This window comes from Spodoptera frugiperda, chromosome 24 (genome assembly GCF_023101765.2).
Source record: "Spodoptera frugiperda isolate SF20-4 chromosome 24, AGI-APGP_CSIRO_Sfru_2.0, whole genome shotgun sequence".
NCBI lineage: Eukaryota > Metazoa > Arthropoda > Insecta > Lepidoptera > Noctuidae > Spodoptera > Spodoptera frugiperda.
The window spans coordinates 6,535,547-6,558,019 of record NC_064235.1 but is presented as its reverse complement, the minus strand read 5'-3'; the positions used below and the strand labels follow the sequence as shown (position 1 = coordinate 6,558,019).

At 40.0% G+C, this 22,473-nt stretch overlaps 2 protein-coding genes across 3 annotated transcripts in view; both read right to left on the bottom strand.

Annotated features, from left to right (window-relative positions):
- LOC118278646 (Kv channel-interacting protein 1) overlaps positions 1 to 22,473 on the bottom strand; it is a 173,650-nt gene that overhangs the window by 110,363 nt on the left and 40,814 nt on the right. The window contains exons 5-7 of one of the 2 annotated variants that reach the window (XR_007706929.1): positions 16,671 to 16,880; positions 15,500 to 15,666; positions 10,445 to 14,993 (exon numbers count right to left, since the gene is read on the bottom strand). Coding sequence is in view for 1 of the 2 variants with exons in the window: in XM_050703890.1 (XP_050559847.1) it covers positions 15,538 to 15,666; positions 16,671 to 16,880 (339 nt within the window). In the remaining variant the exon portion in view is untranslated. Of the gene's footprint in view, positions 1 to 10,348; positions 14,994 to 15,499; positions 15,667 to 16,670; positions 16,881 to 22,473 lie in introns of those variants that run through there. The other variant, XM_050703890.1, reaches the window with a different exon arrangement.
- Positions 508 to 3,129, bottom strand: LOC118278753 (uncharacterized). Its single transcript, XM_050703891.1, has 5 exons — positions 2,954 to 3,129; positions 2,657 to 2,723; positions 2,047 to 2,175; positions 1,411 to 1,520; positions 508 to 696 (listed from the first exon to the last, which is right to left on the bottom strand). The coding sequence occupies exons 1-5, from the start codon at positions 3,026 to 3,028 to the stop codon at positions 577 to 579; spliced, it is 501 nt and encodes a 166-aa protein (XP_050559848.1). The 5' UTR covers positions 3,029 to 3,129; the 3' UTR covers positions 508 to 576.

The following is a 22,473-nucleotide window of genomic DNA, read 5'->3' as shown; positions in this document are numbered from 1 at the left end:
TGCAAGAGGGACGGAGCTATACAACCTACATAGCTACGTCCCTCTTTCCGTCTCTGGTCAACCGTCAATTTTGCCGATAGTACTTTTTGACGTTTACCGGACTCACAGTATTACAAAACTTTAGACATACTAAATTAATTATTATGTTATCGGCTTACTCACGTAACGGTTTGACGAGGAACTCGACTAGTTTCAAGCCATGCTAGAAACTTGAGTCGCCAGTAGCTGCGCGACAATTGCCGCGTCGTGTGTCGCGGAATGCTGCTCATGAATATGAGCCTCTAGCATGGCTTGAAACTAGTCGAGTTCCTCGTCAAACAGTTACGTGAGTAAGCCGATAACATAATAATTAATTTAGTATGTCTCACGAAAGTTACATAAAGACATTTAATGGTTACTTAACCCAGTCTTTAGCAATTGTTTTCGATACAAAATCGTCACTTAGGAATAGTTTAAGTAATCATTAATGTCTCTGAGTGTGGCAGTTAGACATTAAATTAAACTATGTAGAATAAGATTATTATTTATTATTATTTAAAAACGACAAATAAAGTGATAATATTACAATATAAGAAGCTATTTTATTTTCACTGTTGGTAAGGCGGTACTGCAGTTCGCTTTGTCTAATTCGGCGTGAAGTTGTTTCAGGCGAGCCCTAGCTAATGTCAAGTTAGCATTCGTAGCTCTCATACTCTCCTGAAAGAAATAAAAAAGAAACTTTTCATATAGATTGGTCAGTCAACTGATGCAATGGTAGCAAGGTTCAGGGTGGTTTAGGCTATGCTTTTTTTTGGAGGGGGGAAAACCATCCAATGACTTCTCCCGCCCTGGGTGAGGAGGGAGGGAGTGTCAGACTCTTACTGACTAAAAACCACCCCGTTCCTACTCCTGCTTTGAGCTGGAGTCCCGGTAACCTGTTACGTTGTCCGCAGCTCCGATAGAGATATGCTATGCTATGTATGGCTTCGACCAATCATATTCATTGGTACACATAGCTCAGCACTGGTGGAAACGAGTTCAAATAAGATATAATATAAGTGCGAATGTCGGATAAGGGGTTTCGGGTTCGATTCCCAGGTCAAGCAAAGTACTACTGGGATTTAACGGTATTTCGAAAATTTCTCAGTAGTAGCACGGAGTCTGGAATCGTGCCCAGTATATGGCAATAGGCTCACCCCTATTACATGGGACTTATAACACAAATGGTGAAAAGTGGGTGTACATTGTATAGCGGCATTACGTGCCGTAATGGGCACCTATGCCTACCCCTTCGGGGATAAAAGGCGTGTCGTTGCATATTGAATGGAGTTTCTTGCTCGTTCTTGTTCATTCGAAGCTACACTTGAACGAGGACATAGCTTCATTGACGGACAGACTGACAGACTATTATTACTACTACTGACTACTTACTTGTACATTCAGTAGTGTTTTGTCAGCTCTTGTCAGTTTCTCCACCGATATTTCTGTCGTATGCTTGATGAGGCCTTCGAGGGTGGCTCTGAATGAAACGTTGCATTCCCCTGTAATGTTGGAAAATAGTTCTTTAGAACATTTACATAAGGATTTTACCATTAACCTAAGGCTCTAGACTAAAGAGCAGCCCAGCATTACGTGAAATGCACACCGACTGCACGCTGACTCTAATCGGACTGCACGTTTGATTGGCACTTCTATTGCAGTCGTGTCAACTACATTCAAACTGCTCTTGTACTGCAATTTGCAGTTGGATTGCATTTGAAATGCAGTCCGTCTGTCTAAAGCCTAATACCTATATGTATAAAATTTCCATGTCACAATGTTAGTTACCATACTCCTCTGAAACGGCTTTACCGATTTTTACCAAATTTTTGTATGTGTATTCAGTAAGTCTGAGAATCTATCATCTATTATCTAGTTTCTATAACTATCAATTTTTCTATTTTATATACTAGGTACATGTCAGTTTAAAAACTTATATTGCAAATTAAGGGTTCCACACAAGCCTCTTTTTTGTTGGCATAAAAACTAAAAATAAACCCTTTAACTGTAGGTCTACTGCATACTTACAAAGCTTCTGATGCAGCAAAGAGTTGTAAATGTTGGAACTAGCTGGTGCTGGCGACGGAGTGGGACGCAGGACGCTGTGCAGCGGGGGATCCAGCTCTGGTGGGTTTGGCGGTATTGTCAGTTTAGTTTCTGGAAGAGAAATATAGTGTTATATTATTACTTTTCAAAGTCAAATCATTTATACCAATTAAACAATATACTAAGGTAGTTTTGAAACATAAACAAATAAAGAAATATACAAAATGTGTCTGGGTGTCAGTCTGTCCATCAGTAAAGCTAGGCACTCATTCCAAGGTGTAGCTTTGAATGGAGAAGAACGAGGAAGAAACTCCATTTGTTATTTAAAAAAAATATATTTACTCTACAAAAGTTGAGTGCGATGAGGTGTGGATATACCAATATAATTATGACATTTTGTAACATTGAGAAATTTTTCAATCAAAATCATGCAATCAGCCAATCTCTCCACTGCCTAAAATAGTGTAACTATAAATTGCGTGATTGGAAGCGACCTGCATACAGCAACTTTCTGCAACGTGAATCAGGTTGTCAGTCCATCTTGAGTGTATGATATCATTAATTAATAGACTATAATTACTATCACACTCACCATCATCAGATTCTGGAGCCTCTCCAGCGATCACAAATGACTTCGTATTCACTGTTAGGTCAAGATCCTGAAAATAAAGTCATTATAATATAATTAAGTCATCCATGTTATCATCCTTGTTTATCGACATTTTATATTAATTTTGGCCTAAATATGATACGTAATAAGCTTTATATTGTTAATAAATAATTTTGATACTAAACAAAGTATTCTTAATGTATTTGTGATACTAAAAAAACATTATTAGTGTTTAAAAGTTACAGAAAGTTTGTTTCATTCAATAAAATGGATACAAACCGGAGATTTCCCGATTTCTATTTCGGAATCCGACTCGGACGCCTCGCCGTCGACTACTTGGGCGTTTTTAGACATTTTCTTATTAGAAATTGTAATATTTAACGAGAAAATCGTATTAGAAAATTCACCATCAACAATGTTTACGTATTTTGACAGTTCTCAGCTGACATTATGACAATGACATTGTGAAACGTCAAATGTCAACACGCGCGTTTTGTTATTTCTTGGCACCTTGGTTGCATAGCCGACCAAAATAAAGTATTCAGAATGTTTGTTTTTTGTTTTGCTGTTTTTGTCTTGTAAATATTATTAAAATAAGTTTAGTAACTTCTGCATTGATAACAATGCTGAATGAGGTCCTTGACTCATTAAAGTGTGCGTGAAATACTGCCTATTCTTTTTATTTTTTACCTATAATTAACCTAAAAAAACTAATAATATAAGTCCGCAAGGCAGCTTGTGGCGAGCTGTTGGGCAGTGGCGACCCCACGGACCTGACTCCCGGGAGAGGCCCTACTTTTTAACTCCGGTTGGTACTCGTGACTATCCGGAGTGGCCTCTCCTACCTCACTCTTGCCTTAATCGGCTGGTTTGAGTGGAGATTCGCAAGAGTGGAGTTGCCTTCAGCTCCACTTGGGGGAAGGACGTATCCCAGTAAGATGCTGGTAGGGGTCTTGACCGTACTTCCGGGATTGCTCTGATAGCCGTGGGATGCCTCCCCTTCCTCAAGCAGCTCAACGGATGTTGCTTCCCTTGTCGCTACATGCTAGCGGCCGTTTCCTAACTCCCACTATTGAGTTTGCGAGTCACCCCCTGCCTGTTTATCCGTATTTTCAATATTGGTCAGGGGCAGGGGCCATAGTCCCCATAGTTAACCGGTTAACTATTCCACAGCCGCCCACACCCATATCCCTATCATTTCCTTTTACCATATCTCACAATAGTCCTGCATCAACCGGGGATTGTCCTTTGGTGTACTTCCATAGTGCATACAGGGATAATCGCCGGCTGATGTCCCATTACATTTAGATTAAAATTGTTCAACGGGCCTCTGCGAGTTGGCTTCGGCCCCTCGTACGCCTTCCAAAGGTCCGGGACCCTGTGGTCCCGTGATTATGTAAGGAACAAATATAATAAAAGCAAAAATAGCTGTTAGTAGTTATAAATATTACTAAATCATGGTTATTTTTTATTCTCAATTCTAGATTATATTCTACGAACGACGAATTCGATATCAATGACGAGGATTGGCCGCAAAAAGCTTTAAACAGAGAGGAATGGGAGGAGGGTAGGTAGGGAGGCCATTGCCGTGCAGTAGAACGTTCATGGCTGAAATCTAAATCTAATCTAGATTATAACTTTTTTAATATGGTTTCAGTGGACGTGTTGTCCACGGAATTGTTGATGGAGATTGATATAGTAAGGCGTGCCGCTCATAAATAAGAGCCTCACAATCTGGCATGCGCCATTCAAGAGCTTTGCTATTCTTTTTGAATAAACAATAGAGTTTCTGTTTGATCTAGGCTTGTAGCTCATGTCGCGTTATTTGACGAATGCATGCATTTTTCGGTTTAATGTTGCCGCTTCATAGACAGTTTTCATTATTTCTATGCGAGGTGCAACATGGTTTCGTCAAAAGACGCAACATGGGCAGTGTCCAATTTTTTAAAGGAATCAATGTTTGAGGTCTCATATACTATACGAATTGCGGCTTGGGTTAGGTGTATCGGTACGAATTTTGAGAATAAATAAAACGCAAAATAAACATGAAGAATCATTTACTATCAGATTTAACGTGGACGTATTGACACAGCGACAAAGTATTTAATATTTACAATAATGTTTATACTCTCCATGTAACGCCTAGGGGCACAACATACCTTACAAATTAATAAATAAATACAAACGATTTACACTTATAGATACTAAACGTAATTTGATTAAAAAAAGTTGCATTTATGGTTGTAAAGCCGCGACGACACTTGCGTTCTTATGTTCAGTATCCTTAGTACGAGTTTCTTTACGTTTAAACACACGTTCTACGTTTTGATTGGTTGGTTTATTAAAGCCGGCCAATCAGAGAGCCGAATGCGCTTTCATTTCGATTACTTTAAACATAAATCAAACTCGTACTAAGGGTAAACTGATAAAATACAACACAATAATTTGTCAGATTTAAATATTTAACAGATTTAAAATAATTATTTTAACATTCTCAAATAGCATTTGATCACAATACATTACAGTTTTGATTAAATGAAAATCCAATTACGAAAGTGAGGTCGTAGCTTAAATGAATTGACAGATGTCATTTTGAAAAAGGCGGCAAAACTGCTGTTTGTGAATAGTTGGGATTTATTTTAATGAATTTTTAAGCAATTTTATATGTGATTTAGTAAATGTAAGACCTTCCTAGGTGTCTAGTCTGTCAAACCGCCTCACGGTTGCTGTCGTAAAGTCATTTAATGGTTACTTAACCCAGTTCTTAGCAATTGCTTTCGGAACAAAATGTCGTTACTAAGGAATAGTTTAAGTAATCATTAAATGTCTCTGAATGCGGCAGTTAGTTTGTTAGCTTCTCAAGAAAATACCGAAGTTTCGTTTAAGGACCGTTGAGGTGATAGACAGCTTATCAGAAAAAAGGCCTTGCATTTAAACATTTACATGATCAAAGGTTGCACCACGCACGGCACGAGTGACATTTCATCGTTTAGCTTCATTAGACTAAGCTCAAGACCTTTACCCAACACAGGAAGAGACTCTTGTCCGCCAGTCACAGCTGTAATCACTCAAGCAACATAGCAATCGTATTTATTTGAACGTACGATGAAAAGTCACTCATGTCAGTCAACTGTCAATTTGACAGTGACAGATGTCATTAAATATAACAGATACAAAATAATTATTTACATATACAATAATTTTAAGGTAATTAATATATCATTTCAGTCATTAATTCATTAATGATGATGATATGGACAAATATTTAGATCAGACATTTTTTTTATAAAGAGGCAGGATTTAGACAATTACCTTAATTTGAACTCTAAGGAAGTTCAAAATGGTAAATTGTGAGATAAAAAGCTGGGTATTTATTTGGCTGTGTAGCACATAACGTATAAAGTTTGGCAGATAACTTGGCAAGATTTTGTTATCATTTTTTTTTTCAAGAAAATTACTTTATTAACTAAAAATACGCGGACGCGGACGTTCAATAGTCAGCGCAACGTCGCCGCGTCTGCGCACGATGCTTGTGGGGATCAATCCCTGTGCGATTGGCGGAACTTTCTTATTATTTAAAAAAATATTGCCAAGTTACGTGCCGATTATATCAGATACAATATCAACCATTGAGCAGTGCAAGAGTTAGGAATTTAAGGGTTGTTGTTTGGGAATCGGGGATGGGGAAGATTGGGAAGGGGGGAATTGGGCCTCCGGTAACCTCACTCACACAACCAAAACACAACGCAAGCGTTGTTTCACGTCGGTTTTCTGTGAGCCTGTGGTATCACTCCGGTCGAGCCGACCCATTCGTGCCGAAGCATGACTCTCCCACACTTAGAAACTCACTGGATAAGTACTGTATCTGATACGTTACATGCTACACTGCTAAGTACTCAGCTAAATACATATTATTATACAAACATACAAGTTATAAGAATGAGTGAATGAGATTGTTTTGATTTTATTTATTTTCCACTAGATGGTGCTAGTGAGGCGTGAGGTCTACCGGGTTAGTTTACATTAATCATGCAACGTCACGCCTTTTATCCCTGAACGGGTAAAGAGGTGCATATTATGGCAGGTAATGCCGCTATACAATGTAAACCCACTTTTCACAATTTGTGTTACAAGTCCCATGTAATTGGGGGTGAGCCTATTGCCATATACTGGACACAATTGCAAACTCCGTGCTACTACCGAGAAATTTTCGAAATAACGAAAAAAGCTCAGTAATACTTTGCTCGGCACGGGAATGGAACGGAACAGGAGACCCCTTGTCCGGCAGTTACACTTGCGACCACATGACCAACGAGGCAGTTTACATTAAGTGTGACAATATTCAATATTCTTATTTGTAAGACCTCATACGCGTCACTAGCCACATTTAAACTCATCATCAAACAGAAACATAGTACATAGGTAAATATTTTGATCAAGACAAAAAAATACAATTCCTGAATGATGTAAGCAATTCCATATAAGCTGTTTAATCAGATTTATATTTCATGAAAAGCAATGGTCTATAATTAGCTCGCTAGGGGACGCCACAGACGCATAAGGTCTTGTCAAAAGGCCTCGACAGACCAAACTCTACAACAGCGCCCCCTATCGGCATAAAACGGCAACTACATGACGTTTAGCTACTTGTCAGTTTTAAATTCGGTATGCCAATGTCTGAGTATTACAACTTGTCCTAAAGGTTATTTAATCAAAAGTGTTTAAATTAACAATTTAAGTTTTGGTTCCTTAAATTGTAATCTTACTGCCGCACTCAGAGACATTTAATGATTACTTAAACTATTCATTAGTAACGATTTTGTATCGTAAACAATCGCTAAGGACTGGGTTAAGTAACCATTAAACGACTCTGAGTACGTCGGTTAGAGCGATTGCACCGTGTCAGTAGGCACACGAGCGGTGCGGCGCCGCAACGTTGTTAGGCCGCGTTTCCACAGACGCGGAGCGGGGCGGAGAGGAGCTTAGCGGTGCACGAATTGACCAATCACTACGCTCGAAATCTCCGCTCCGCTTCAATGGAAAAGATTTCGAGCATAGTGATTGGTCGCGTCAGTGGAAACGCGACTCTATGTCGCAGCGGCGTCGTAGCAGCGTTGGACAGTCTGTTAATGAAAGTTTCCTTGTGACGCAAAACAACTGGGGCCTTAGTCTGCTATTACAATTGATCAGTGCGAGAGGGACGGAGCTATACAACCTACATAGCTCCGTCCCTCTCGCACTGCTCAGTGATCGACCATTCTGACACAATTGTTTTAGCAGACTAAGGCCCCTGAGAGGTGTCGCTCCGACGTCGCAACGCATTCACCCCACTCCCCGCCTCGTGTTGGTGGTTGCAAGTCTGTTGCATCGTGTGACATGCCACAGATATTTCTATGTAAGACGACGCAGCGACACCGCTCCGGCGCCGCACCGCCGCCGCAACGCATCGTGTGCCCCCGCTTAGGCCGCAGTTCCACCGGCGCGGAGCGGAGCGGAGAGGAGCTTAGCGGTGCACGAATTAACCAATTACTATGCTCGAAATTTTTTCCATTGAAGCGAAGCGGAGATTTCGAGCATAGTGATCGGTCAAATATTTTCCATTAAGTGGAACGGAGATTTGGAGCATAAGTGTTTAAATTAACAATTTAAGTTTTGGTTTCGTTAAATTGTCATCTTAGAGCAAAGTCCACGCTGTGAACCACAGCTTAAAGTTGTCAAGCCAAACGTAACTTGTTAATTTAAACATTTAATAAAATATAACATTAAAAATCCGTTGAAACCGACATTTTAACAATCTTTAACACTGATAGACTATTTAATAAAATTATTATTTTATCTATAATAATGTAATATCAATAATACCTTACTAGTTTATTCTATAATACGCTAAAACTGTAGGTAATATTTTAGTTTTTGAGACTTTTCTTTTGATGTAGTAAAATGTTTTCAAAATATCTTGCATTGGAGTTTATTTGACATGATAACTTTATCTTGTGGTGATGACATTTATTTGACATTAACTCAACTTTGAGACGGGATATTTACTATGTTTTTCTATTTCTATGAGTTTCCGATATGAGTTCATCCGTGATCATGGCGCTTGCAATAGTGTCGAAATATCGGAAACTCATAGATTCATACAAAGTTTTTGACATAAGAGATGTCGTGTCATTGTCAAAATTTACGGGCAATAATATTAGAACTTGAGACGGGATATTTACCATGTTTATTTATGTCTATGAGTTTCCGATATTTCGGCACTGTTGCAAGCGCCATGATCACGAATGAACTGGAGTATATGCGGGTGGATGTTTATGAGCAGACAAATCGGTCTAAACATGGTAAATATCCCGTCTCAAGTTCTAATGATAGTGTTAGTAACTATGTCAGTTTAAAAACTTATTTGTAATAGTAGACCAATTATTTAAATTTGACTTTTCAGTTAGTATAATTATCTTACTACATCAAAAAAAAAGCCTCAAAAATCTATAAAGTCTAAGAAAAAAACAGCTACAAGTAGTGTTACGTTTCATCTGGAGAAATCAGTCAAATCCAGTATATTTTAAGTACATAATGTAGTACATAGGTGTATGTACTAGGATTATACATAGTCACTATGTTTCATAAGACATTTTACCTAAAATGTAGTCTACGTTAAAATAGTTATGTTGTTAGCTTTCGTGGCATTGGTTTTAGTCGATTTTTTGTTTGTGAGAGGATAGTAATAGTTGCATTAGTGGTATCTAATGTAACGCGAGTTTTTCGTTTAGTTGTATTATGAGTTTTATGTAAAAAGGACAGAAAAATCCAGCCAATATTCAAATACTGAGCACAGAAATATCTAGCCAGTATTCAGAATAGAAAATCCAATCAGTTTTCAAATACTTACTGGATTTTTTGTGTTCGACCGGTAGTTTCGACATTAATAACGACGAAAATATATCTGTCGTTACTACTATCGAGACTACAGCAGATCAAAAATAGATACGTTTCTGTAAAATCGACAAAACCAATTCACTTGTTACGTTCATAGTTTTTAAATAAGATCATTACTTCTAAGCATAATAAATTAAATAAATTAATGTATGAACAGAAATATTCTACGTTTAATAATAATTGTGTTTTGGTGTACTTTTGTTCTTGAAAACGCTTGCTACATTTCATCCTGCATTCATCTTAATTAACCATTTCAATCTTTTTTTAAACGTTGCCCCACACTATGATTTTCTCCTGTGTCGTGGGTGCGTTTACAAACATACAAGTTCACATATACATGACATCCAGACCCGAAACAACAATTTGCGGATCACACAAAGAGTTGCTCCGTGCGGGAATCGAACTCGTTACACGTTGCACGGCAGCCGGTTACCCAGCTACCGCGTCAATCATGCAGTCAATTGTCAATTGAATGTCTATCTAAAAGCGTTTTCAAGGTAAAGAATATATTATATCATGTACCAGGGCTGGAAATCTCGACATCAGTCGCTTAGTAAAACCATTAATACATTTCCTACTTCAATGTAAAAGTTTGAGATTAAAAATGTATTAAAGTATTAACTACCGAAAGAAAACTGGTGAAGCCACTAAGCGTCGGACACCAATAATCGAAGTAGTGGTTAAAGGGCCGCATCCCGCATCGCACACAACGGATTTTAGTTTGTCTTGTATAGAAACTCATACAACTGCGTCCACTGATCCGCATCGTACGGACCGCATCATCGGCAATGCCTACATGCGATGCGTACTGATGACGTCATACGAAATGCGTACGATGCGGGCCTGTGGACGCTTACCATAAACGTGTTAAAAATCTTCACGACTTATCGACAGATCTCTTTCGCTATCTATATCGAGACTACCAGCCCAGTATCTGAGTTTATTACTATTTCAACAGTGGCCTGAATCTAAAAAACTGATGACTAGACAAAATGGCTTTTATATTTAGACTACGAATTACTTCAACGACTTAATTTAGTCGACTATCCGACTGTTTAACCTTTTGTAACTAAATCATGCTTGTATTCAGAAATAGTTGTTACTTTTAAACATTTTTTTTGCATGGAGTATTAGGATTTGTCTCTTTCTATGAAAAAGGGTTTGTTAAAATAATGTATCGTATTCAAAAGGCGATAGAGTTAAATTTTCACGTAACTTCACTTTACGTACAGCTAGTCAAGTTGTTTGTGGTAAGTTTTTTTAATATCTTGTATGTAAGACAACAATAGAAAACACATTGTGTCTCTTCGAATGTGCGTTCCGTCACACGAAGGGTCAAAGAAGCCGTCTATCATACAGCCATACTATCTCTGTACGAGTACGAGTACTCTTAGTACGAGTTTGCTTTACGTTGAACGAGAACAAAACGAGAGCGCGTTCAGCGGTCTGATTGGTTGGTTCATCTGCGCCAGCTAATTACAGTGCTGTACACGTTCTCTGTCGTTTTCGTTCAACGTAAAGCAAACTTGTACTAAGGGTATTGAATCAATCTTTGTTTTCTCATCTGTTTTAATCTGCCAAAAACTCGGTTGGTTGTAATGGTTGTAAATAGAACACAAAATAAGTTAATACTCTTAAGACAGCAACGCCATCTAGATCTAAATGCAGACCAATCAACACTTTTAGATATCAGCTAGGTTATTCTTTTACTTTCAATTTGAAAGATTGAAATGAACTTGATCGCATCGGTACACCACATCATTGGTTGTTAGAATTATCTTGACGAATGACGGGTGAGAATGTAATCGAGCTCGTATTGAAAGTTCAAATAGACAGTTGCATTATAGCCTAACAGATCTTCTTATTTCTATTTTACCTCTGTCTCTGTCACACAAATGTAAATTATTCATGAAAGACAGAGACAAAATACAATAGCATGCAATAAAAAATGTTTAAAGTAATAATTATTTTGAAATCTAATATTAATTCAACGATATAGGTATGGGAACTATGATCAATACGTGTCAGGATTATCCTTACTTTAATTACTAGTTTTAAAAGTATGCAATTCCAGTATTGGTTGCTATAAACAAAAAAATCTAGTTAAAAATAAAATTTTCTAGACAAATCTACAGGTTATTCTAAAATGCTAACTTCGAAAATAAATGCAAAAGCTTACAATGAAATTGTTTGACTAAAATAATAATTTATTACTAAAATGAAAGTTTAAAATTAAGGTACTGATATGATAGACGATTGCTTGACAAGTTATTTTTAAAATTATTCTTAAACTTTACAATAAATTGAATAACATTTGTTCAAAATATCAGAGCAATAAGCTTATGTGTGAATTTTGCATTATTGGCATGAGAAAAAACAAATTAAAAGGATGTCTCGACATCTTTAACGACAAAATATGGAAAAAATCGATATTTTTTGGCATTGATCAAAAAAAGGAAGTATCGACATCCATAACGATAGAATATCGAAAAAAAAATCGATAATTTTGTCGAGACTATAGCTTTAGGATGGTTTAAAAACAAATAATATTAAGTACGTATAATTTCTCAATTCCTTAATTCAATTCTGTAAGTTGTTATTTATAAGCAGAAAAAAATTAGTCTGTAAAGTATGGAAATAGGGTAGATGACAAATTTTTATTTTAACGTCCGTCTTGTAGATTATTTTAAAACATTACACACGTATTTTTTATTTTCTTACGGAAACAAATACTTTCGAAGATATATCGATTTGAAATATCGCGTAACGTCACTTCTAGGTACGTTTTATACGTAGAAATGACGTATTTGCTCCCTCTCCTAAACTTTGATTCGTTTTATCTAAGTATTGTTATCTTATATGACAAAATAAAACAATACGTGTCTAATATTTTTTCATTACCTAACTGACGGACTAAATAGATTTTTAATTTTCATACCCCGTCATCATCCCTATTAATGAATACAAGTGAGAAATAGTGAAATAAATATAATTTGTAAAGTGACTGCTCAAAAGGATGGTCTAAGCTCATCAAAGACCTTTTTATAAAACACGATAAAATTGGACCAAAAAAGCCAAAAAGGAATCTTACTGCCGCACTCAGAGATATTTAATGATTACTTAAACTATTCCTTAGTAATGATTTTGTATCGAAAACAGTCGCTAATCCGGTGCTGCTGACTACACAGCGGGTTTACCGGGGCTCCGGCTCGAAAAGCGGGGTGGTTTTTAGTCAGTAAGAGTTTGACACTCCCTCTCGCCTCGCTCAAGGCGGGAGAAGTCATTGGATGATTTTCCCCTCTCAAAAAAAAGGACTGGGTTAAGTAATCATTAAATGACTCTGAGTACGGCAGTTAGAAATAAATAAGATTGTTTTCGAAAAATATCAGTTATTATCAATCTGGTAAGCATATCCAAAATTTGTTTTATTTTTTCTTTTCTTTATGTAACAAGTTTCAAAATTATAATTATCCAGATGTTATAAGTTCACCATGGGAGCGGCATTTTACCCTGTTGCTTAGATTTTAAAAAATAAATTTAAAAAAAAAATCGAAAAAAAAAATTGGTTACACAACCATGGACAATAGTACTTTTTTCTTTTTTTTCAAAAATAGAACAAACCGAACCATAGAGTAGGCGAATGCAGACTAAAAAAGGATAACAGCAAAAAGTATTTATTTTATTCTAGTACTTTCTTGTTACCTAGATAATGCTATGTCGGTCTTTAATTTTTTGTTTTATCTAAGGATCAATGTTTTTTAAATTTGCTACGAAACGCTTAGGACAATAGGTTTAATAATAGTAATCCGAATAACTTCCCATAAAATCATAATATTTTTGATAGGATTCGACTCCATTTTTAACTAAAACTATAAATAAAATTCTCTAAAATTAATTATTATGTTATCGGCTTACTCACGTAACTGTTTGACGAGGAACTCGACTAGTTTCAAGCCATGCTAGCAAGCCAGGCTTCGTCGTGAAATACTACTCATGACTTGCTTCTGCCGATAGCATCATAATTAATTTAGTATGTCTCACGAAAATTATATGATGTTGAATGAAAAATTAAACAAAAATCTCTAAATCAGAAAGAAACCAACGGCAAGTACCAATGTGACTTTTTTCGAGTTATATGTACTTTCTAAGTTAATTTAGACACCATTGACAAACGGTGAAGGAAAACATCGTGAGGAAACCTGGGCTTATAATTTCTAATTATAAGTTTGAAATCGCCAACCCGCATTGAGCAAGCGTGATGATTAATGCTCAAACCTTCTCCGTGTGAGAAGAGGCCTTTGGTCAGCAGTGGCCACTTATAGGCTTGATATAACTTCCTTTTGCATTCTCTGGGGCTGGGCTATTTCGAGTGCTCGGTGACTTTATACAAATTCTGATGCCACATTCCTTCAGGGCCGCGTGAGGGAACAAACCTCACGCCCCAACCATTGCGAGAGACACTCTGGGGGTCGCGTTCCGCGCGCACCGGATCCAGAGTTGCGGACTACCTAGCAGGTTTAGCGGGGCTCTGGTTTGAAAAGCAGGAGTAGGAACGGGGTGGTTTTTAGTCAGTAAGAGTCTGACTGCCTGCTGGACTAGACCACGCGCCGCTAACAGCCTGCTGCTCACCGGGCCTGTACCGGCTTGAGCGCGGCCCTCAGCGACGCAAAACCACCACACATTACACCACATCAGGCTCCACAAGAAGCTCGCCTACTCCAACCCTTCTCGCTTGCAGTAGCAGACAGCGACTTGATACCGCCGAGAAAGGCATTGGCCTGGATCGCGCGACCTCACGCCCTCAGCTGGGGACGTTGAGAAGACTCAGGTGTGAATAATGGCGATACCACTGTGTAAGTAAGGAGAAGAAATCTCGCTACCGTCAGTAGGATTGGATAAACTCAAGGCATGGTGTTGACCAACCACTCCTATCTAAACCTGTCATTGATTAGCTATCATAAGTTGACTTCGTTGGCTCCGGCTCGAAAAGCAGGAGAAGGAACGGGGTGGTTTTTAGTCAGTAAGAGTCTGACACTCCCTCTCGCCTCGCCCAAGGCGGGAGAAGTCATTGGATGATTTTAACCCATCAAAAAAAAAAAAAAATAACCATAAGTTGACGAAAAACTAAAATGGGGAAGGAGTCGAAATCCTTACAAAAACGTTCATTAAAAGACTCCAATGGTTCAGCGGCTAAAAATGTAGCAGCAGCACGCTTCTTAGTCGGGGTCGCACGACTCGGCTGTAGAAGTCGTCGAGGGCGGCGAGGTAGTGCGCGTAGCGGCGCCCGCGCAGCCACGCGGCGGCCGCGCGGAGCAGGCCCGCCTCCCGCGCGCACTGGCAGCGCCGGTGCGCCGTCCGCACGCTGCGACGCTTCGCTACGGTCCTGTGGAAGGGGACAATGGTGGACTGGTGTAGAGAGCTCTCACTCATTAACTTTTATTTAACACTAGCTGAGCCGACAAACTTCGTACTGCCTCAAACATTTTTTATTTTTCACCTTTTAAACCTTCCCTGGACTGTCACAAATAATTCAGGACCAAAATTAGTCAATTCGATCGTGCCGTTTTCGAGTTTTACCGACTACCCAAAAAACAAACGCTGTTTCCCGCCAGTTTCCTGTGAAGCCGTGGTATAACTCCAGTCCAGCCGTCAAAGCAGTGTGGAAGCATGGCTCGATTAAGTTTATGTGAGTTAGTAGCAGGAAGATTGGAAAGGGGGTCCCTTCCCAATCTTCTCAATCCCCGATTCCCCAACAACCCATAAATTCCTAACCCCCAAAAGACCAGCAACGCACTTGTAACGCCTCCGGTGTTTCAAATGTCCATGAGCAGCGGCGATTGCTTACCATCAGGTGATCCGTCCGCACGTTTACCGGCTTAAAACTCCTACCTGGCGGGTAGAGGTGCATGCGCTGCGTCACTCTGCCGTCATAGGGCGGTGTCGAACATCTGCAGCGACCGAGTTATGACGTCATCCTTCAGGCATGACTCCAGGAACTCCTCGATCGTGATCACTCCGTCCTGGTTCAGGTCCAGCTTCCTGAATACACGATCCACCTGGAAAATACAAGTACAGGTTTTTTATATTATTGGGTCGACGTTTGGCCGCTATCTCGCCTGATGGTAAGTGATGATGCGGCCTACGATGGAGCACGTCTGCCCATAAGCAACCTATTCACTCGGGCTTTGAAGACACCCAGGTTTAAGTCTTTGACTGCCAATAAAAAACTGTTGAAGGCAAATCCTCCGCTAACGTCGGTCACCGGTGACCACCACGGCGTTCAATGTGTTAAATCCTCGTGAGCTGGAAGATATCAACTCCTGAGTAAAGGTTTCCTCTTTAAAGGATCTCTTGTCAAAATTATTTTTCTAGTAAGCAAATATAATTACATATTGAAACGGATCATAAGGGACTACACATTTGACAGCAAAGCAGCGGGCAGCAGCGCTTTCTGATAAACCTGAACTTTTTAAATTGCAATCTCCAACTCTCTAACTAAGATGGGGCCCAGTAGGGCTGATGCTTGATTTGGAACTGCGGACTACCTAGCGGGTTTACCGGGGCTCCGGCTCGAAAAGCAGGAGTAGGAACGGGGCGGTTTTTAGTCAGTAAGAGTCTGACACTCCCTTTCGCCTCGCCCAAGGCAGGAAAAGTCATTGGATGATTCTCCAATTAAAAAGGACTACACATTTAACAGAGACTGGGTAGCAGTGTTCTCTGATAAACCTGAACATTTTAAGTTGAAATCTCCAACCCCCAACTAAGCGAAGAAATTGACCTTCTGGAATAGACCTAGACCAGCAGAAGACTGTTCTTTTTTTGGGACAAGCCCGCCACAACCTCCCATACCGCTGCAACTCCTGTGCACCAGGATCTACAGTAGATACAACCATGAAAACACCGGAACACTGAAGTCCAGCGCGTCCCAGGGACATGAATGACTGTCTTGGATCCCGCAACGAAATAAATCAGAAGATATTATTAGAGGAGAAGAAAAGAGGACTGTTCCTGTCGATGATGAAGAAAAACAACCGACATCTTTTCAGACCACTTCGCTCACCTGTTCATTAGCCTTAGCATCATCAAGCCTGGCGGCCGGAGACCCTGGTGGAGCCCGCCTTCCGAGCAGCTCATGCACAGCCACCACCACCTCCGCCAACTCCTGCCTGGTGATCGCCCCATCACCATCCACGTCGTACAGACGGAAGGCCCAACGGAGACGCTCGTAGACAGACCCTCGGAGCAAGGTGGAAAGAGTCACCAGGAGTTCCTGAAACATTAGAAATCATCATCAGATTCTAGAGCAGTGAACCTCGCTACCATCAGTTGACTGGTATTTTTTTATGGTATAAGCTGGTAAATGAGCAGACAGATCACCTGATGGTAAGCAATCGCCGCCGCCCATGGATGCCGGGAACACCAGAGGCGTTACAAGTGCGTCGCCGGCCTCTTTGGGGTTAGGATTTAAGGGATTTTGGTCTTCCCAATCCCTGAGTCCCCTCAGGGATTGGGAAGATTCACACAACGAAACACAAAGCATGCGTTGCATTACGTCGGTTTTTTGTGAGGCCGTGGCATCACTCTGGTGCCTCTGGTGTTTCAAGTGTCCATGGGCGGCAGCGATTGCTTATCATCAGGTGATACGTCTGCTCGTTTACCGGCTTATACTATAACATAAAAAGAAGTTGCAAATGCGACAAAATTCCAAGTTTTATTGGTACCAACTGGGTCTGGTCTAGAAACTATTATAAAGTACAAATGCTAGCTTAAATTGCCAGTAGCGAGAGATTAATTTGAAAAGTTTGCAAGTATCTTGAAGCAGTGCGCCATTAATAATAATTGAGGAATTGATTTTCATGAAGTTTGGTCTGCGGCTGGCACCGAGTGGCGTTGCACCAATTTTGAGTATCGTCACGGCTTTTATCCTTGTACAGGTAGGCAGAGGTGCACATTACGGCATGTAACGTAGTTCGGAGTGCGTAGTTCGGAGTGCGTAGTTCGGAGTGCGTGGTTCGGAGTGCGTAGTTCAGAATGCGTAGATCGTAGAGCACAAGTCGGAGTGCGTAGTTCATAATGCGTAGTCCGTAGTTCAGAATGCGTAGTTCGTAGTGCGTAGGGGGTGAGCCTAATGTCATATACTGGACAATGCCAGACTCCGTGTTACTACTGAGACATTTTCGAAAAACCGAAATAGCCCAACCCGAGCGTCCTGGGAATTGAACCCGAGATTCCTTGCACGGCAATCGCACTTGCACCATATTTGCTGGTATACTAGCTGGTGCCTGCAGCTTCGTTCGTGTGGATTACGGATTTCCTGACTTCATTTTCTTAAATAAAAGTAGACTTTTTATTAGTATTGCCCAAATGCAAGAACAAGACGAAGCACTTAGCCAGTCTTGGTCTTGGTCACTTGCGCCAATACACCCGGTCTTGGTCTTGGTCTTGGTGGTTGCGAAATCCCAGTCTTGGTCTTGGTCTTGGTCTTGCACAACGCAAGAGTCTTGCAAGTCTTGCAATTACGTCTATTAGTCTATTACTATTTATTAAAGTTTACTTTAAATCTTAGAAAAACGTATTAGAATTGGAACATTGTGACTTTGAATTAACATAGCCATAGTAAAGATTAAGCAGATGAATAAATAACTGAAGATTTGATGTTTTAGAAATTCAAAATTAATCAACTGGTATATGTCGTTTTCCATGGAAAATAACTGTTTCTTAATATAGCATTTATGATTTATAAGCTTACATTTGCTAAAACAACACGTGTAAAGCAATATCCTGTATTTCAGAACTGAAAACCTTTGCACACACATAATTTCGCTCTTATACCTATAGACATAAGGTTTAAAATCAACAGAGAGGCGCTTACGACGGTTTAGTCCGATAGTGCTAGCAAATGGGTCGCGCGCTCGATTTCCGTTTCGGAAGAAAAATAATGATTGGACTTCGGAAGTAAATACACTATGTAACTTACATGTGGCATATATGAAACGTCATACCTTTCTATCTGGGAAGGGGTAGGCAGAGGTGCACAATTGTATATTGACAATGTAACACCAATTTTTCACCATTAACTTATTTTTACCCGTGACTGACTCGTTGGGCGAGTGGTCGCAAGTGCGACTGCCGGGCAAGGGGTCTCGCGTTTGATTCCCGGGTCGGGCGAAGAATTACTGGACTTTTTTCAGTTTTTCGAAAATTTCTTAGTGGTTAACACTCCCTCTCGTCTCGTCCAAGGCGGGAGAAGACATTGGATGATTTTCCCCCCTCAATCAAATCAAAAGTAGGTATTAGTAAGACTAGACCATTCTAGACCATAATCTACCCCTTTTCCAAATTTCGTTATCGTTACGCCCTTTATCCCCGAAGTGGTAGGCAGAGGTGCATATTATGGCACGTAATGCCGCTGTACAGTGTACACCCACTTTTCACAATTTATGTTGTAAGTCCCATGTAATCCTGATCCGGAGCTGCGGACTACCTAGCGGGTTTACGGGGCTCCGGCTCGAAAAATAGGAGAAGGAACGGGGTGGTTTTTAGTCAGTAAGAGTCTGACACTCCCTCTCGCCTCGCCCAAGGTGGGAGAAGTCATTGGATAATTTTACCTCCTCAAAACAACTAAAAAGTGTAATTCCAGACCATAATCTAAATTTCATCCCAATCCCTTCAGTCGTTTTGACTTTACTGAGTAACAAATACACACACATATACTTTCGTATTTACAATATAAGTAAGATGCACCTCTGCCTCTACATCATCACATCAAAATCCACGTCTACAGCCATCACTCCTATCGCCATGCACTTCAAAGCATGACCAATTTATCTGGTAATCCACTGCGATCGAGATGGATGGGTTACAAAGCTGTTGGCAGTCCTGGCTGGCTGGGAGCCAAGTGCAGGGGAACTGGTTGAAGGATTAGGGGAGCATCTTACCACATCTTACTATAGTATTATAAATGGGAAAGTTTGTTTGTTTGTGAGTTTGTTTGTTACTCAATCAAATCAAAAAGGGTAAAGAGATCGAGATGTGTAACAGTGGTAGATTATGGTCTAGTATGGTCATGGTAAACTACTTTTTAACCCACGGGAACGCAGTGAAAGTCGCTGGCAGAAGCTAGTATTTATTTATAAATGCGAAAGTTTGTATGTTTGTTTGTTACTCAATCACGTCAAAACGGTATTTTCTGCCCAATGACTTCTTACGCCAGGCCGAGACGAAAGGGAGTGTCACACTCTTACAGACTAAAACCCACCCCGTTCCTACTCCTGCTATTTGAGTCGGAGCCCCGGTAAATCCGCTAGGAAGTCCGCAGCTTATGACATAATTTAAATGAAATATTAAATATTTGCTATCATCTTAGCTGACGAAATAGGCCCAGTAGGTCGTCTATGATCAAGAAACATGGAGCTGTTCACACAGAATTTTATTTTTGATTATTTTTTTTTTATACAATTTTTAATTGTCAGTTTTCGTTGAAATATTTAGTTGTATTATGCTTCGGTAGACGAGTACTCCTTGTAGTTTAATTTAAGTCATATGTGTGATCTCCACACTGTACGAGTATATGCGCAGAAAAATACACGAAACAAACTTAGTATAATCGGGTATGCACTAAAAACTACGGACAAATAACAGTTTTTCTAAAACTGCAAACTGTTTTGGCACTGACCACCTATCTACCCAGATAGATCGTACCGATTTTTCCGTTAACGTTGCCCCACTTTAAGAATTTCTCCTGTGTCGTGGGTGCGTTTACAAACATACAAATTCACATGCACATGACACCCAGACCAGAAACAACAATTAGTGGATCACACAAAGAGTTGCTCCGTGCGTGAACCAGCTACCCGTTGCACGGCAGCCAGTTGCCCAGCCACATCACCAATCGTGCAGTCAAGTGGGCAAGCGCCATGATAAATGATAAATGATAAATGATATTTATTTTGCAAATAGGTTATAAAATAACACTATGTACACTTCAATCGTGTGGCATAACTAGATGAAACCGTCATTTCCTTTCTGACTACTCTGGGAAGAAATGCCGTAACAAACTCAGAGGTGCACAATCTGTATTATATTCCAGACAATGTCAATTACCAATTTGTCGGAGAACCGTGCAAGTTGATTCTGTAGTGGTCTTTTGATGAAAGAACCTACTAGCAGTTTGCCCGCGGACCTGTTCAGTCTGGCAGTTTCGCATGTGTCAGGTAACAATCAGCTCAGCTGACGGCTGTATTATTGCAGATCATAATCTACCCCTTTGGGTAAAAAATGCTCAAACTGTCCTGAATAGTCGTTTTGACATGATTGAGTAACAAACATACACATGAACTCACAAACTTTCGCATTTATAGTATCCCGTGCGTAAGAAGCCTCGCGTTCCGCGCGCGCCCAAAGAGCCATCAGACCACCACAGATGGGGCCCAGTAGGGCTGATGCCGACCCGGAGCTGCAGACTACCTAGCGGGTTACCGGTGCTCCGGCTCGAAAAGCAGGAGTAGGAACGGGGTGGTTTTTAGTCAGTAAGAGTCTGACACTCCCTCTCGCCTCGCCCAAGGCGGGAGAAGACTTTGGGTGATTTTCCTCCTCAAAAAAAAGTGTCAGACAATAAGTAATTCCAGACCATATGTTATAATTCCAACCATTTTTACGTGTTTGATTTACGAACAAACATACAAGAACACAGAAACTTTACCATTTATAATATTAGAGTAAGATGCTCCCCTAATCCTTCAACCAGTTCCCCTGCACTTGGCTCCCAGCCAGCCAGGACTGCCAACAGCTTTGTGAGCCATCCATCTCGATCGCAGTGGATTACCAGATAAATTGGTCATGCTTTGAAGTGCATAGCGATAGGAGTGATGGCTGTAGACATGGATTTTGATGTGATGATGTAGAGGCAGAGGTGTATCTTACTAATATTATAATTGGGAAAGTTTGTGTGTTTGTTTGTTTGTTACTCAATCACGTCAAAACGGCTCAAGGGATCGGGATGAAATTTGGAACAGGGGTAGATTATGGTCTGGAATAATACACAGGCTTTTTATCCCACGGGAACATAACTTAACGTTAGGAGAAGGTTCTTATGTAAGTATATGTTTTTTTTTAAAGGGAACCGCCTTCAAAAGTTAGTTCTATGCTGAAAACCGTATTATAATCGGTTTAGCTAAATGTAGTTTCATTTAAATCATATGAGTGATCTCCACACAGTATTTGCGCAGAAAATACACAAAACAAACGTAGTATAATCGTGTATCCACTAAAAACTATGGACAAATAACAGTTTTTCTAAAACTGCAAACAATTTTGGCAGCGGCCACCTACCTACACAGATAGATCGGACCGATTTTTCCATTTTGGGTAAACATAGATTTTTTTTCGTTTTTTTTTTTCTTTAAAAAAAAACGTTGTCCCACTTTAGGATTTTCTCCTGTCGTGGGTGCGTTTACAAACATACAATTTCACATGCACATGACACCCAGACCCGAAACAACAATTTGTGGATTACACAAAAAGTTGCTCCGTGCGGGAATCGAACCCGCTACATGTTGCACGGCAGCCAGTTGCCCAGCCACATCACCAATCGTGCAGTCAAGTGGGCAAGCGCCATGATCCTTTGATTCTTTGATCCTAGATAATTCCTTCATACATGATTGGTTAGTTCATTTGCGCCAACCGTACAGTAAGAAAAAAACTACTGAAAAATAACAGTTTTTCTAAAACTGCAAACAGTTTTGGCACCGAGCACCTACCTACACAGATAGATCGGACCGATTTTTCTAGTTTGGGTAAACATGGAATAATTTATGGGTGACCATAAAACTCTCGGATCCTTGTTAAGTGCACAATAACAGTTT

Coding starts and splice junctions, on each gene's coding strand:
- LOC118278753 (XM_050703891.1), bottom strand. CDS start 3,028: ATGTCTAAAAACGCCCAAGTAGTCGACGGCGAGGCGTCCGAGTCGGAT. Junction 2,724..2,953: donor TAGAAATCGGGAAATCTCCG/GTTTGTATCCAT, acceptor CTTTATTTTCAG/GATCTTGACCTAACAGTGAA. Junction 1,521..2,046: donor TTTGCTGCATCAGAAGCTTT/GTAAGTATGCAG, acceptor CCAACATTACAG/GGGAATGCAACGTTTCATTC.